This window comes from Daucus carota, chromosome 9 (genome assembly GCF_001625215.2).
Source record: "Daucus carota subsp. sativus chromosome 9, DH1 v3.0, whole genome shotgun sequence".
Lineage (NCBI taxonomy): Eukaryota > Viridiplantae > Streptophyta > Magnoliopsida > Apiales > Apiaceae > Daucus > Daucus carota.
In genome coordinates, this window is record NC_030389.2 from 36,432,674 (window position 1) to 36,451,349 (window position 18,676).

Below are 18,676 nucleotides of genomic sequence, written 5' to 3' on the forward strand. Positions count from 1 at the left end.
GCATTTTGGAGAATCTTGTGGACACTTGTACCTTGCAGGTGTCCGAGATAATACAGCAAAAATTTTGAATGTGTACGAGCTGAACCTGGTTAATATGAAGTGGAATATCAAGCACTGGGTTCATATTGATCGTCTGATATCTTCATTCCCACAGGTTAATGTGAATGGGGGAAATCAGATGTGTCACTCCACCCAATCGATATTAGGTGTTCTTAGGGGAGAACGGGATGAAGACTCAGCTCTTATTGCAAATGTTTTGGGCACAGTTGTTTCGTATAATTTCAAGAGTAAGAAGGTTGAGGTGCTGCTATCTGAGCTCCAATGGAAGGATGATATTAGGAGTATTTCTGCTGGACCTCCATTTGTTCCTGCATATCCACTGATTGCAAGCCTACATCATTTGTAAGTATATTATTATATATAGTTTAGCGCTTAAAGTTTAGTTACAATATAGTTGTTTCAATGTATAATTAATTTAGCTGTTCTACTAATCTTGATTTGCATTTTATTATTGCGGTTTGTATACTCGAGTTTGTGTTGGGTGTGCATATGGGAATAGACATGTTAATATTCTTCCTTGATGTGTATGGTAATTTTAGGACGTGTAAGGCATTTCTTAACTCTGTATACTGGAAGGACCTAGACAAGGCAATACGCTGTACTGCACAGTTTAATGGAGTCAATCTTCCTTCTTTTAAAAAAACATTTATGTCGTCTTAAAACTGTTCATTCTATCAACAATTCAGTTAATTACAAGACAAGGGCAGCTGAAAAACACCGATGTGCTTAACATCCCCATTGGAACAACTACTACCGATGACAGAAAATTTAGTGACTGAATTATCATGCGATCTGATATATGCACACCTATTTTGTGGTCTCATATCTGGTCCATATATGAAGTAGCTGAATTTGCTACTTGTTTACTAAGTTTACTTATTACCTAATATATCTGTTGATCAGCAATTCAGCATAGTCGATCTGCTAGGTTTATTTGTTAGTAAAGATTCTTCCCTTAATGGTAAACGTGGGATGGTTATTTCTAGCGACTCATTTTACCTTTGTACTTGTGTGGTAAAATATGTTGCCCAATGTTATCTGTTCTGTGAATCAAATCCGAGTTTCTCTTTTCGTATTTTCTGTATTATTGACTATTATTAGTTTTGCTGCTTTTTCACAGGGAATAGAGGATATAAGTTGAAATCCGGTGCTCTCAACTATGTTTCTAAAGAGTAGAAGCAATAGAAAGTAATGGGGATGCTTTCAAGAAAAATGTTCGCCTCTTAGGAAAACATTAGTCTCAACTTCCTTTTGCTGAATATTTGAATGGCCGTTTCTGCAACATTTCCCTCAATGTGGTTTGAAAATTTATATTATTTCTGCATTATATGCAGTGTACCAATAGAGGCTTGAATGTCTTTTTAATGTTCATTTTGGGATGAGTTTAATATTGAAATTTATGTTTAAATAGTCGGATATCATTTTCTCTAATTCCATTTTTGTGTTGTGACCTAAATATTAGGGATTAAAATTCACATTGTGGTTCAGTTATATATATATTCGCCGAAGCTCGGTCGAATTAAAAACTGCAACCCACTAGCTAAGACGAGGACGGAAACTTCGTGGATGTCGTTACATTCAACTGGGAATAGTGGAATATACATCTATAGAATTTAAGTATTTGGCGGAAATTTTACTACCTTTTTAGAAATGATAAGTTCAAATTCGTTTTAAGTGATTTCAACGATAGATGGTAGAAAATAATAAAGGCGACTAATACGGGTAGAATATAATATATTTAAAAACTTTTTGTCACTTCATATAAATGTATATTGTTTCAGTCGTAATGAATACATGAGATAGTAATCCTCTAATTAGAGATAAATACTGACTATATTCTTAAACTAGTAATTATTCGGCCCACTGTTATGAGATCAGCACATCACCTAATTGTGATCGTATAGAAGATGAAACAACTCGATTTTCATTTTAGAAGTCACATTTCTAGCCTGTTGGACTGTCAAGCCAAACTCTAATGATAAATGGAATGGAATAGAATAGACTTAGTGAATATTAAAAAAAATGGAGTGGATATAATTTTGTATGATGAGATTTCACATAACTCATGTAATTTAATTGACAGAAAAATTCTGACAAAATTAGTTATTTTCGACAATCGAACATGCTATTTTTGAAAGAATCAAAATTAAGGGCGTCGAAATTAGCCATACTATCGGATATAGGTATTTTCGGCAGTTTAATTTCAACAGTTTATTGTCGAAATTAAATCACCCGAACATTTGACTTAAAATTTTAAATTTTGGGCAAAAATTCAAACTAATAGCCAAATTTTTTGAATATTTAAATTTTCTCACTCATCTAAATATTTTCAATAATATATCGTTAAACTCATTACCTTTAACAATAATTTAAATTTTGACTTTTCCCCGCCTTTTTTTCTAAATTTGACAACATTCTCTCAAAAATATTAAACCATATCCTGTCAAAAATGGTCCTTTAGGTTCTACAACTTCTGTCGAAATATTAAACTATATCCCGTAAAATATGGTGCACTAATTTCTACAACATCGGTCAAAAATAATAGCATAAACTAGAAAAAGATAGAAAATTTTACAAAAACCGCTTAATAAACCCAGCAAGCATCCATCACAATTAAGTCGCTTAATTGTGGAATTCAGTCGAAATTATAATTTCGACAGTTTTTCGTCGAATTAATTCCAAACATTTTCACATTTTTCGATGATCAATTTATTTAAATTTGATCAAATGCGGTCAAATTTAACTAAATTCGACTGGAATATACAGTCAGTCATAACTTAGTGAACTTTAGCTTCTCCGATCAAAATTAGCTAAATTTGACCGATTACGTTTGACCGTTTTCTATCACTTCTGACTATTGTTTTCAAATTTTAAATTTTCCTGAAAATTCAAATCTCCCGCCTTTTTTTAATTTAATTTGACCATATCGGTGAATTTTATTTTATTGACTACTTGTGTTTAGGCATATTTATAAATTTAACCACTAATTTTAATTAGTCAATTTTATAATTTCGACTGATATTTGTAGTCAAATTTATAATTTTGACTGATTTCGGGTAGTCAAGTTTATATATTTGACTGTTTTCGTTCAAATATAATAAGTTGAATGCGACCGAAAATAGCCAAATTTATCAAGAATATTACCAAAAAAATTATGCCATGATCCAATTGTATATATATATGCTATCCCATCTCTAACCAAATCAAAATAACCCAATCCAATCTAATCGCAATAACCCTATCAAAATATACTTTAATTTACAATCTGATGTAAACATAAATTAGATAAACGTTTATAAACAAACTTGATTATACACCATTCTAATAAGTGATAGTAAAAGTTTTACGCTGCAAAATTAATCACTACAACAGTTAGAAATTAATTCACGAAGGTTAGGCTAACGACTTACAACATTATATGCACATTTATACTTGTGCATCTTAGTCTTAAAAGTCAAAATGAGTTTCAAAAAGTTAGCCTCAAAAGAGGAGTTCGTCCCTCATAAACCTTGTAGCTATTACAAGGGATATTGCTCTCCTTCTTCGTCTAGGTCTTCATCATCACCATGGTATCTCGAGATGTCGCGATCCATTCAAGCTATTTCAATACTAGTACCCTGTAATTGAATAAATTATATTATCTTCATAAATTCAAAGAGAAATAGCATTTTAAAAATAATTTTTCACTACAAATACAGAAAACCAAAGTGCTTAAATCTTCACGCAATCAAAACTAAAACTGAAGAACCCACACACATCTTCTTCAAAATCTGTGAAATTATCAGAGTTTGAGTCATCATCGGAGTTTGATGACTCATTATCAAACTTTGTGATTAGAGCCTCTCTTTTTGAGTGACTCCTTTATACAACAACTTCCTTGGGTGCTTTCTCCTCAACCTTCAAGGCGATTGATTTAAACTTACTATCATGTATCTTGTTCCTTTGCTCTATCTCAAGCTCATGAGTTTTGAGTATTTCATATATTTCATCTGAAGACATATCATCAAGTTCATAATTGTGTCGGATGATGGTGGCTATTAGATCCTACTTGTCACGCAATGCTAACAGGAACTTGCGGTTGGAGTCTTCCAAATCATCCTACTTGTCAAAGTGTATGGTCATCCTCTTTTTCTTTATTACTCTCGCATCTCACTTCTAGAACATCCTAGATTTCTTTGGCAGTTTTGCAACCTATCACTCTGTAGTGTAGTCCTTCTTCTCCTTGGGGATCATTCTCGGTTTGCTCTTCTCCAATTTAAAGAGAAAGCATAGTTAGCTTATGAGGTCTATCATTTATACTGTCGAGGTATTATCGGTCAGTAGCTTCTAGAAACATAGGAATCGTCAACAAAACATAGGAATCGCCTCTATGGGATGTCTTCTTGAGCTTTTATGGTAAGGACACTCGCAGAAATTTCATCTCGAATCTTTACTATGCTTTGGATCAAGCTGGAATTGTGACCTTCAGAGATGATCCTGCACTTCCAAAGGGTGAGAAAATCTAGTCAGGATTGTGTCATGCAATCAGAACTTCGAAGATGTTTGTTGTTGTTATCTCGGAGAATTATGCTCGTTCTTCATGGTGCCTTGATGAGCTTGTAGAGATCCTTAGCTCCAAGAGAAAAAGGAATCAGGTTGTTCCTGTGTTTTACTATGTTAATCCATCCGATCTACGACACCACAAGGGGAGTTTTGGTGTAGCTCTTGAAAAGCATAAGAAGCGTCACTCGGCTAATAGGATTGAGAAATGGAAATTGGCGCTTGCTGAAATCGCGGATCTATCAGGATACCATTTGGAAGACGCTGAAGAGTAAGTCCCACTGCGATATACTCCCTCCGTCCATTGAGTTGTATAGATACTTTATAAAAATGTAGTTTCACAAATTATTTATAATTAGAAACAAAAAATTTAAAAGATTAATCATAAAACTATATTTTGAAAAATCCTGTATAGAAATGAGTGAGACGAATATAGTATTCTTTATCTAAAAATATACCATTTGTTTTTACCTGATTTGATTACATTCTCTGTAATCACTTGGCATATTCACCAGTTAATGGACCTCTGCTTTAACACTTTATGTACTATTTATGTATGCTAAGATTTACAGTTTTGTGTTTTCTATTAAAATGAATGGGAGTGAAGCGGATATCGTTCGAAATATTGTTGAGAATGTTTTGCCACAAGCATCGCGAAAGGTACTACACCTCGATACTTGTCTATTTGGGATAGATCTTGCCGTTGAAGAGATCTATCAACAACTAAGCATGGAGTCAAATGATGTTCGTGCCCTTGGAATATGTGGGCTGGGTGGAGTTGGGAAAACTACAGCAGCCAAGGCTTTCTATAACAAATACTCCCACAAATTTGATGTAAGTTGTTTTCTGGAAAATGTAAAACAAAATTCACAAGGCGGTAGTCCTCTATTTCATTTACTTCAGCAGCTCTTGACAGAGCTTCTCAGAGCCAAGGATTCTAAGGTCCGTGACGTTGAAAGTGCACTAAGAAAATTGAGGGAAATTCTTAGTTCTAAGAAAGCCCTCGTTGTTCTCGATGATTTGGATCAGTCAAGCTATTCTGAATTTCTAGTAAGGATTTGCAAGCTGTTCTCAGATGGCAGCAGAATGATAATTACAGCAAGAGATTTAAACTTGCCAAATCAACTGAAAGTAGAACTGTCAAAAGTAAATACATATATGGTGAGGCATCTGAATGAAATCAATTCACTGGAGCTCTTTAGCTATCATGCCTTTAAAAAATCAAAGCCTCCAGGAAAATACTTAGCTTTGTCTGAAAGTTTTGTTACTTATGCGGGAGGCCTTCCATTAGCTCTAAAGATGCTGGGTTCATCTTTATGCGGTAGGACAAATATGTCATTCTGGAAAGCTAAATTTCAAAAACTTGAAAAAATGCCAATGAATGATATCCAAAAAATCCTACAAATGAGTTATGATGAATTAGAAGATGACACGGAGAAGGCTATTTTCCTTGATATTGTATTCTTCTTCGTGGGAAAGAACATAGATGAGGCTGTTGATGTATTCAAATCCTGTGATTTGTTTCCGGAGGCTGGGATACCAATTCTAATCGAAAGGTGTCTACTAACCATTGATCGGAATAATAGATTTCAGATGCATAATCTCATACAGGACATGGGAAGGAACATTATTTTTGAAGAATCCAAACATGGTCCATGCCGGCGCTTGTACCTGAATCAAGAAGAAGCATGTCAGGCTTTGCCAAATCTTGGGGTAAACAAACAGCTAAATATTTTTTTCCTCATTATGAGAAATCATACATGCTTCTATTTCATTACATAGTTTCTGAGTACACATTTTTACTTATTCTATTATCTATTACTGAACATTTCAGGAGATGGATAAGATCGAAGGTCTCATTATCGACCTAACAATGTCAACTAACAAATACTGCAATGCTGTTATTAAAATTAGTTGATGTCCATGGTATCAAAGGAAATTTCAAAACTTCATTTCGTGAGTTAAGCTATTATAGAATCCGATTGCTGACCCATGGTTCAAGCTGTCAGAAGCAAAGGTCCCATGAGATCATACTTCGGCTTGATTATTGAGGAGTGCCGGAGACTTCTACAATGGTTAAACAAAATCACTTTGTTTTTTGTCAAACAATATGCTAATATGGTGGACCATCAAGTAGCTAGGGAATCATATTTTCTCTCAGGTCGTATTATCGATAGGAGTTCTGTTCCTATATCGATTCAAAATTGTATTGCTTTGGATTTGATTTCGTAATAATATTCCAAGATTTTTGTCAAAAAAAATGGGACCAAAAAGACGAAATACCCGTATAAACTATATAGATCAATGGAATACTATTCTTCACCGTAACAAAATATCACGGTCTTATTCATGAAAATAGTCTTAAAAGGCATTTATTTAGTCACACATGACAAATTAAATCAATGACACTATAAAAGATAACTTGACGATTAAATTTTTCTGATATATGCAATGAGACGAAAATAAGCGTGCAACAATAATAAGAATATAATTATGGAATTTCAAATCTTTTGTCTTGATTAAGTACCTATACATATAAATGGTCTCCACCCTAATTTCAACACCAAAATAGCTATTAAGATATTTATTAATGCATGTTATAAAGCTGATTACAATATGAAAAAATCATTTGACCAAACACTTCGATCTAACACTCTCATCAAACACTTGTGATTCTTTACGCACACGACCTTTTTTCCAAGAATAATATACCAGTAGGCCAATTAAATTTTTTTTAAAAAAAAATTATCCTTCCAAAATAGGTGATGTAAACAATATGTATGCTACAAGTTATATATATATATATATATATATATATATATATATATATGCAAATAATTTCAAAACATTTAATATGCAAGAGTGGAGAAATATACATGATATAAAGATAGGATTGGTTTGAAAAACCACTATGTTATATTGTTCAAAAGCCACCCAAGATTTCTATTTGAAATTCATTTCATTTAGGTAGTTAATTGAGTAAAAACAGGGTGATATAAAATACTTTTATTCATACAATTTATTTCTATATATAAGATATTGATAGTATTTAATCCTATAAAAGCTAGAACAACCTTGAACCGGTTTTTCTAGAAGGATCTTTCACTTGGAGTTGAAATCTTTCACAAAACAGCTGAGAAGACCTGTTCCTACTTTCTCCTTCCATCCCGTCTTATCCTAATTGTAGCTTGTGAAAACCTGGTTAATAAGTTCTTTAGTCAGCGTCCCCAAGAGATTAACATCACTCACTCTGTCTCAAGTATTACTAGCTTGTGCTCATCATTAAAACACGTCCATAGACCTAGGAAAGTGCACAAATGTAGTAGTTTTTTTTGTTTCTTTGATGTGATCACGTGAGTAGGAATTAAGCTTTAATTAACCACATTCTTAATCACACATAAATCTAAGATATGCAAAGCTCAATATACTATATGAAAATAAATCATATAAATCACATAAATGGGTCAATATAATATAATATATGAAAATGCCGACACCTAGTGTATATGTTTTTGCATCGATTTCGCAAAATACGGACACCTATTGTATATGTTTTTGCATTGGTCTACCAAAATGTCAATGCCTAGTGTCTGTGTTATATGTTTCACCTTTTGGATAACCGACACCTAAAACTTTTTTTCAAAATAAATAATTTATTTTCTTGATATCCCTGCTGCATAGAAAATCTCATACACCAAAGATCTTAAGCGACCAATCCGGCGGAACATCACACAAACATGATGAAATTTTTAATTATTATAAATTTAAAAACTCTAATGTAATATCTTTTATACATAAAAGGAAAAAACATCAAAACATTAATTTTAGTAAATGTCTGATTTACATAAAATGAATTTCTAATAGCAGATACAATCTCCCCCTCAGCCAATCAAACCAGCCATCTCAACCATCAAAAACTTGAGTAAATCATCCTCAAGCTCCTAACTGAATATGAGGTCCTCTTTATAGCTAGTGTTTCCATTCCATTAAGCCCATGAGCAGCAGCACGGATATTGTAAATAACTGGCGTACTCCAAATATTGTGTACTGGTTCAACTGGAACAACTAAAAGGGTGACTATGTGGCTTGTTACTTCGGACGGTAGGATATTCAAAGCCATCTAGATCAAAAGATCCACTGCAGACTAATAAAACATAAAATATACTTTTCAGATATGAGAAGAATTGGAGAAAAACCAAACCCCTTCAAAGCCAAGATATATCCAGAGTTGGCTTCTCATATTACCGTCTTCCTCTCTATATGTCCATTTATAAAGTGGGGATCAGATATTATAAGATGAAAAGAGAAAAAAAGAAGTAAAATATCTACATGCTACGTACTTGCTTCTTAAACAATTCCATATGTGTCAACTTATATTTTTGAGGAATCTTGCTAAACTCTACTAGTTTTCTAGATGACGGTAAAGCCACAGATCCTGCATGTTTACAATATGTGGGTGGTCTTAATAGGATGTCACAAAACTAAGGAAGCATAAATATAAATTTTATGTCATTATTTTAACAATATACAACATCACGTCAAAAGCTTGGCATTGTATCAGCCAGAGAGTATCATAAATTCTGGAGTTCGATTTTGTAATTATCTTATATTACGGATATGGTAATTACAAAATTGAACTCCAGAATTTGAGATAACCACTTGCTGACACAATGTTAAGCCTTCAAGGAGATGGTGTATATGGTTATAACTACCTGATATCATCTAGGATCTTTTTAATAAATGGAAAGACTAAGGAAGCATAAGTATAAATTTCTAACTCCTATGTCGTCATTTTAACCATATACAATATCTCGTCAAAAGTTTGGCATTGATTCAGGAAAGTGAGTATCTCAAATTCTAGAGTTCGATTTTGTAACTACCTTATATTAGAGATAAGGTAATTACAAAATTGAACTCCAGAATTTCAGATAACCATTTGCTGACACAATGTTAAGCCTTCAAGGAGATGGCGTATATGGTAACTACCCAACATCATCTAAGATTTTTTTTCTAAATAAATGGCAAGACTAAGGAGCATAAGTACACATTTTTAACTCCTATGTCGTCATTTTAACTATATACAACATCTCGTCAAAAATTTGGCATTGAATCAGGAAGTGAGCATCTCAAATTCTGGAGTTCGATTTTGTAATTATCTTATATTAGAGATAAGGTAATTACAAAATTGAACTCCAGAATTTAAGATAACCATTTGCTGATACGATGTTAAGCCTTGAAGGAGATAGCGTATATCGTAACTACCCGATATCATCTAGGATTTATTTTAATAAATGACAAGACTAAGGAAGCATAAGTAAAATATTTATGTCATTATTTAACAATATACAGCATCACGTCAAAAGCTTGACATTGTATTAGCTAGTGAGTATCATAAGTTCTGGAGTTCGATTTTGTAATTACCTTATATTACCGATATGGTAATTACAAAATTGAACTCCAGAATTTAAGATAACCACTTGCTGACACAATGTTAAGCCTTCAAGGAGATGGTGTATATGGTAGCTACCCGATATCATCTAGAATTTTTCTAATAAATAGAAAGACTAAAGAAGCATAAGTACAAATGTTTAACTCCTATATCGTCATTTTAATCATATACAATATCTCGTCAAAAGTTTGGCATTGAATCAGGAAGTGAGTACGTATCTCAAATTCTAGAGTTCGATTTTGTAATTACCTTATATTGGAGATAAGGTAATTACAAAATTGAACTCCAGAATTTAGGATAACCATTTGCTGACACAATGTTAAGCCTTCAGGGAGATCGCGTATATGGTAATTACTATCCGATATCATCTAGGATTTTTTTTAATAAATGGTAAAACTAAGGAAGCATAAGTACAAATTTCTAACCCCTATATCGTCATTGTAACCCAACCCTAACATAGGCTCGAAAAACTAATTACTCGATCCCAATTGGTCTTCTTTCTCATAACTCACAAATACATTATAAGATTTCTTAGATATAGATTAATAGATCTATAATTTTAGTACAAGTGTCATAAAATAGAATAACTGGATTGTTATATATATTGCAATTTTATCAAAAAGTTTCATTCAAATCTATACAAAATAGTTTACGGTAAAAGTACATTGCAAACTATATCTTATCGGAATTGCTTTTTTTCTTCTAAGGTCGTTTTTCTACTACAAGAAATTGCAAAAAAAATAAAATTATGAGGAACGCAAATTAATTATAGATCGCAAATAAGAAAATAAAAGCCATATATATCAATGTGATAGATTTTTACCTATGCAAAGAAAATCATCGCAATGTGGCTTTGAGCTTTACGATTCATGATTGTATGCACCTTTAACAATATTGTAGGATGTAGTAGATATGTCAGTTTTTCTTGATCTCTTCTTCTTTGGGCTACAATTCTCACAGTAGGAGCCAGTTGCCTATGTTGAGGAGTGGTGCCCAAAACTCAAGGCAATTAATTGGATCCAAAAGGTCCAATTGTATAACTCTGAAAACACGACATATATATATATATATATATATATATATATATATATATTACCTTTATGTACAATATTTATCTGGTATAACAAGAATCTATATGCTTATCCCATGGATCATTCCTTAGTTAGACCTTGAATATAGAATATAGGAAGAGAAATAGAGAAAATACGAAAACAAGAAGAACTCCTACTCTGTTGTAGTCCTAGCAGATTTCCATAACAAATGCCTCAAAGCAATGCCTTTATCATCCTTGTGCATATTCTCATATAAATGCATAACTCCGAATATGTGTTCTGCATTAGGAAATACAAACTCCAATAATGCATTAATCAGACCATGTATTGATTATATGCGAGATCAGTCCAATTACAACCAAGTAATCACATTTATGTAAAATACCATTAAATGCCAAAAGGCACAGACAATATCCTTAGATGACTATCAGTATTTGCAGAACGCTTACCAGCTTTGTTGGTCTATTAGTTAGGGAAAATTTTGCAACAAAGTGCTCCATATATAACAATAACAGCATCTAAACCACCAATCGTAATCAGGCTAGCCAAATGGACTGGAAAACATATTAAGTTGTGGATTCCCAACTGAAGTATGTTGGAATGGGAACTGGTTGCCTCTTGCTTTTCCTGTGATGCTAGCATAGCTAGAAAATCATCCATAGATGTCTGAGAATGCATGCAGTTAACCAAATTTTATGGATATTTTATACAGACTGGATATTACTAAGATATCATAGTATGATATTATAAGTTAGTTAAACAAATAGTGAAACCATCTTTACAGAGAATTGTGGATTCCCTCCTGCTACGTTTTCCCGTCTCAAAGAGAATTGCAACCTGAATATCTCCCACCAGTCCTTTATGAAACCTGTCTCTGCATCCAGCACAAAGTAAAATTTGAAAACATCTGAAATTAATTACCAAAATATATTTAGGGAGACCATCTATGATGGAGAATATGTTTTAACCCGTTAGAAATATAAGAATACTCAAGAGCAAAACAATCAAAAATCCCCTTAAACACGAGTTCGACAAATATTATACACCTACAGCATCTTCTTTTCTGAATTTTTTTCAACATTGATGCCTTTAGTTGCTTATGTCATATATAGAACAGTAATTCGGCCACCTTTTCTGGCCAATCAATTCGTAATTTGGGACCTTTAAAACAAAAAGCCTGATTTGAAGGGCTCACAGTCCCAATTGAAAAAACGTCAAGTAATTTCGAGACTCTCTCTCCAAAATGTAAAAAGTTGCAAGTTTTTGTTCATAGATTGGGGATGCCAACACATAATGTAAAAAACAAGTAATTTACATGTAGCCATGCAAGTACCATATAAACATATAAGATTCTGAGTCCAACAGTTAACAATTACTATAATAGCACAAGAAAGCTTACACAATACAGGCTTCGAGCTCTGAATGGGAAAAACTTCTTATATGAAATGTATTCAGCCGCCGCTGCAGATGGTTTCAACCCTAATTTTTTGTGTGAAATGGATAGGGCGCGGTCATATTTTAAGAGATTACTAGCTTGGGCCGTGCAGGGCCGGCTCAACTAAATTTGAGGCCCTAAGCAGACTTGAAAATGAGGCCTTTTTATATAAAAAATATTTTTTATTTAAAACCGTATATATTTTAGATTATTATAAATTAATTACGCACAAAAATTTATATACCATTTTATATGTTGTTTTTTTATTTATTATTAGGTTTATTTGTACATTAATGTAACATTTAAATTAATTAAACATTAGAAAAGTACTATAACATAAAAAGTAGAAATCATATAATTTATAATAATGTAAAACTTGTGAAAAATAAATATTATATATTTTAGATGATAAATTTTATTACATTTATTAAGTACTTAATACACATGCGACTAAAAAATTTAAAATCATTTGATTCATTTAATTCTCACTTTTTAAGTTAATCTTATTTATATTTATTAATATTTCATATTTTTTATATATATATATATATATATATATATATATATATATATTATTTTTTTAAAGTTCACTGGTTCATATTGGTTTTAGATATTTTGTTTTTTTCATATTTACGAACAAAAATTTAAATATTATTATTTCAATATATATACTTTCATAAAATTTTGAGGCCCTTTTCAGGTTGGGGGCCTAAGCGACCCCTTAGATGGCCTTAGTGTTGAGCCGGCCCTGGCCCGTGCCAAGCACATTTTTAAATAATTTTTATGATTTTGTACTTTTTTTATTCTGAATAAAAATTTCGTGTTTAAATTTTTATACAAAAAAGAAAAAATTTAAAAATAAGTTGTAGAACTATGTTTTATATGCGCCTTAAAATGCGTGTCGAGCAGTATGAAAAAACTGTAAATAAATGAGGGGGACAGAGGGAGTATTATTTATTATAATTATATTTTTTTTATTGAATTATATTATTATCCTCTTAATATACTTATATACACTATAGTTATTTAGATATAAAACTTTATATATACATTTGATCTTATCTTGATTTTTGAATTTTTTTTTAAAAAAGTCTCAAAGACATGTTATGATATGTATTTATTTCACAATGATATATTTTATTTTAGTAAAATCAATATGTTGTTTTGATTTTCAAAGAGATTGAAAAAAAATATTGCAATTGACTTTAGGGTATCTTATGTATAGTAAAATTGTAATTTTTTAATTTATAATTATTTTGGAAGTCTAATCGGTAAATTTTCTGTGTGAGGCTAGTTAGAATTATGATATGTATTAATTTAAAAAAGATATTTTATTTTAATAGAATTATTGTGTTATTTATGATTTCCAAAAGAGATAAAAAAATATTTTACAATTGATTTGTCGGGTATTTAATTGTTCATAAAATTTCTTCTTAATTAATTTTATGATTTATAAGAAGTCTAAAACAACACATATTTACATTTTATTAATTTGAAATTTTTAAATGATGTGTGAAATTTTTATCATGCTCCACTGTTTTTTTGTAAAGATGATTATATAGGTACTTGTTTAAGCCCCGGTTGTGCTGACATGAATATGGATAATAAGTATATAAGAAGTCCATATAATTTACATATATATTATCCATACATGTATTTTCTTGAAACAAGTTTTGGTGATCATGGTGTGAATAATCAATGTCTCTTGATCTCAACTCCAGCGTTAACAAGGTCGCAACTTTACTCTTCCTCTCTAACCAACCATGCTCTCTTCTCCTCTTTTGGTCTATAAAAAGATCATTTCTTGATCCATTTTGAAACCATGCATGCTCAATTTCACGTTCATGGGAGCTAGCTTAAAGAGTCTGCTCGAGAACAAGGCATACTAAGAGAATGATAGGCCACAAATAACCAACCAATTTTTTCGTAATTAAGTTTTGGCGGTGCTTATTATAAGAGTGTTTGATCCATGTTTGAAAGCATAAGTACATATGGTAATTTCATTACGTTCACCAAAACTGTAAAATAGTACTCGAGTTTAACATGTGTCAAGATACAAAAGGGATTTGCGCTGGTGATAAATCATACAGCTGTGAAACCTATCCAATTTTAAGTGTTAAAAAGAGAGATCCTAATTTTGAAATATTTATGAAAGATTTCAATTGATAAACCGCCATCCAGAATTGAGAGTGCATAATATGCGAACCTGGGCCATTTGAATTACTTTTCTGCAGATTTAGAAAGAGTATTTGAATGAGAGCATGATTGGATAGCCCACGTAGTTAAGTGTTTATCCTCCGTTGTCTCATGTCCTGGGCTCGACTTTGGCTCATCTCGAGAATATATGGTCGTCCTCACCAGCTTCAGCATGGTTAAGCCCTTGTGTTGCTAATGTATGGTTGTCGACTATTAGTTACCCTCCTCATCAATTGATTGATAGTTTAATTAACTGTGACCAACCTTGGCACATCAGTTTGCACATAGCTTTGACTTGTAGTATAGATTATTAATGTCAGTGCCCCATCTGGTATATTTACAGGTGGGATTATGACAGGAACAAAAAGGTCATGACAATTTTTATTTAAAATGTAGCCGGAAATTTGAATTTGACGAAAAAAATTGGAGGTGAAAAATCAGAGCTAAAAATGGCCGATTGAAGTCAAATTAGGCGGTCAAATTTAAGAAGTCATATTTAACCGGTTATATTTAAGCAGTCACATTTAATTAAATATGACCGAAAATGTTAAATTCCACTAAGCTATCTCTGACCAACAATTTCCGGTCAAATTTAGCTAAATTCGACTACGCGCTGTCAAATTTAATTAAATATGACCGAAAATTGGCGGTCAAATTTACCCGTTTTTGTTGTAGCACGCAATCAAAACTAAAACGGGTTAATGCTCTATTTCATCACTCTACTGGACCAAAATTTTTAGTTGGCCTACCGAGTCAAAAAAGTTTTCAGTCAACTAATTGTACCATTAAAAACTTACAAATAGGCCACTCCGTCAGTCTCCGTTAAGTTTTTAACGGGTTAACGTTCCAATTCATCACCGTAATCGATCAAAACTTTCAGTTAGCCTACCGAGTGAAGGACATTTTACTAGCAATCTGGAAAAAAATGGTTTGTTTTATGAGCTCGCCAACATATACACTGCACCACCAGCAAATGGAGTGTCTAAGGATTGGTTATTGTTGACAACCTGAGCAATCACAGTGAGTCGAACCAACGGAGTATTTGAGGAATATTGTTGAGAGAGTATTTGGAGTATCGAAGAATTTGCAATGTTGTTGGGAATAGTAAACCATAAGTTGATATCATTGAAATTGATCAAAGATTCTTTAAAAAGCCTGGGTTTGGCAGAAGCGAAATTCATGGTCGTAGTCGAAGCAGAATATGTGTGACTTGTGAGAAGCATGGGCGGACCATAGAAGGGGCTAGGGTTGGTGCCAGCCCTGGTAACATTCTCAATTTCTAGCAGATTTGTTACTAACTTCTTTGATTTGGAGAGTTCAGCCTTGGCAGTTCCTTCATGCTAGCCCAGTAAACTTTTTTGATTCACAAAAAAACAAGAATTATCTGCAGTTGAACACATATTTTATTATTGTTGGTGTCAAAAGACTGTAAGTCTTAGTCTGTAACTATAAATCCCTTTGAACTTTTCCTCTTCTGATTTAGGACGTATTTGTTCTCTAATTTTTAATTAAATTATTATATAATTCATTTTACATATATTAATATACACATTTGTTATTAGTTATGAAATTTCTATTTCTAAATAAAGATTCTAAATTGTGTTTTATTTATATTTACTACTTATTAGGTTTTTTCTAATTTTAATTATGATTCTCAAAAACTTGAATTTTTATATGATATCATGTAATTATAATTATCTCCGAATTTTGCAAGTATAAGATTTACTAATTCTTTTCTAAAAAGTATTTAGAATTAATCATAAAATCATGTCATCTTAAATTATCTAGGTTAAATAAATTAATCACACATGGATCATAATATATTTTGTTCTTTATTTGAAGTTTAACTTTTGAATAAAAATCTGGTGTCAAAATTTTAATTCACAAAAAAAAAAAATTGGTCCCAAATAATTAATTTTACTATTTAGACAAAATATCTAAAATTGTGTGTCAAAAATCAATTACCAATTAAAAATTAATTAATAAATAAATTTGAAATTGAATAAATAAAAATAATTTTATAAATATAGATAATCAGAATATATAATAACTACAAATGAAATATGGAAAGTTTTTTTTACAGTTTCTTAAATTAGCACTAGCCAATGGATGATGATCACTGAACAGCCAGCCCGGGTGTGTTTTGATGTCTGGGTCCGCCCCTGGTGAGAAGGAGATAGATGCCTGGTGAGTGCTTGGACATAGAGTAGGTGCTGAACACGGTTCAGATTTCCTGCCGTGACAGCTATGGCACAAGGATTCAGCAGCTGTTCTTCCCATCTTCCTTCTTTGTTATTACCGTTACTGCAGTTACTCCCAAGTCCCAACTATCTTGCCACTTCCTCTTCTGTTGCCACACTTTCTGTTCGCGACCCAAACTTCCTTATTAACCCAAACTAAAACCGAAGAAACTACACAAATCTTCTTTATAGTCTTCGAAATTATCAGAGTTTGAGCCATCATCAGAGTTTGATGACTCATTATCAAACTTTGTGATTAGAGCCTTTCTTTTTGAGTGACTCCTCTTTACAACAACTTCCTTGGGTGCTTTCTCCTTAACCTTCAAGGTGGTTGATTTAAACTTACCACCATGTATCTTGCTCCTTAGCTCTATATCAAGCTCATAAATTTCATCAACAGACATAATCATCGTCAACAAACCTATTTGTTTTAATTTTTTAAACTCAAATAATTTAATTCTTTATAAAATTTCTATCATGTTTCAGAATTCAAATAGATAAGGAGTAATACCAAAATACCGAAATTTGTTTATCATCATATATTTTTTAATTTAATCATTATTATTATACTACTATGAAAGACTTTTATATTGATTATAATTTTGTAATGTAATGATTATTCCACCGACAAAACTATATCACAAAACAAACTATTTCTTTTAATTTTTGAAAATCAAATTATTTGATTTACAAACAAATCTGTACAATTTCCTATCATGTTTTAGAATTCAGATAAATATGAAGTTCATCTTGATATTATTAACATAATTCATATTAATACAAAATTTCATTCATTCACGGCCCTTTACAAGATTACGATAAAAACGAAATGATCGTGGTAATGATGACATGAATAGAAACTCAACTACAATGAAGTTACAACTATCGTCCATTTTGCACTATGTAGTACTCTCAAATAATAAGCAAGTACCCATGTTTTTCACAAAATTTATTGGACACAATAAACAAAACAACAAACTTAGCTTGTATAAACAAAATAACCACATTTCATTTCATTTTGCTAAAGCGCCGCCTGACAAGAAATGGTAACTAGGAAGAACCCTAAATCTCAAAAATTATGTTCACCATCAGCAGAATTGATCGGGGGCAACGATAGCTTACTGGATCTTATCTTTCCCCGTCTCCCTGTCAGATCACTGACCCGATTCAAATCGGTATCAAAACAATGGTGTGCCCTTATCTCCGATGCCCACTTCGGCCGCCGCCACACTGTTGAAAACCCTAGTTCTCGCATCCCCTCTGGACTCTACTTATACAGGCCTGTCTGTTATCGGGATAATACAGTTCATTCAATCTCTGTTGATGAATTAGGGCGTAAAATTCCTTCTTGTTCAGATACAGTTGAAATACCTGATCATGCTCCAATTAAGTTGATGCGGATGGTATAGTCTTGTAATGGATTGTCTTTATTTAGATTCAATGCTCTTTATGCTCTTAATTTCTATTGTGTTCGTAATTTAGTTACAAATCAACTAAAGTTAGTACCTCTGCCCAAATTAAATGCTTAAAATTATAGTCATGTTGCTACTTGTTGTTTGGCGTTTGACCCTTTGGTATCACCCCATTTCAAAGTTATATGTGTGCAAGTGGTTATTTGTCCATCCCGACGCCGACTAGCGTCTAAATTTTTAAAATTCAGTTCAGAAACTGGTCAATGGGTAGATACCAGTGTTTCTGTGGTTGG

At 32.2% G+C, this 18,676-nt stretch overlaps 1 protein-coding gene across 1 annotated transcript; it reads left to right on the forward strand.

The window, feature by feature from the left end:
• The first annotated feature begins 4,598 nt into the window (after positions 1-4,598).
• LOC135149654 (disease resistance protein RUN1-like) lies at positions 4,599-6,517 on the forward strand. Its single transcript, XM_064085425.1, has 3 exons — positions 4,599-4,870; positions 5,172-6,312; positions 6,434-6,517. The coding sequence occupies exons 1-3, from the start codon at positions 4,599-4,601 to the stop codon at positions 6,515-6,517; spliced, it is 1,497 nt and encodes a 498-aa protein (XP_063941495.1).
• Positions 6,518-18,676: the final 12,159 nt, after the last annotated feature.

What these genes read in the sequence shown, in the direction of transcription:
- LOC135149654 (XM_064085425.1), top strand. Translation starts at nt 4,599, where the DNA reads ATGTTTGTTGTTGTTATCTCGGAGAATTATGCTCGTTCTTCATGGTGC. An exon ending in CATTTGGAAGACGCTGAAGA is followed by an intron (nt 4,871 to 5,171) that starts GTAAGTCCCACT and finishes TAAGATTTACAG; the next exon opens with TTTTGTGTTTTCTATTAAAA. An exon ending in AGGCTTTGCCAAATCTTGGG is followed by an intron (nt 6,313 to 6,433) that starts GTAAACAAACAG and finishes TGAACATTTCAG; the next exon opens with GAGATGGATAAGATCGAAGG.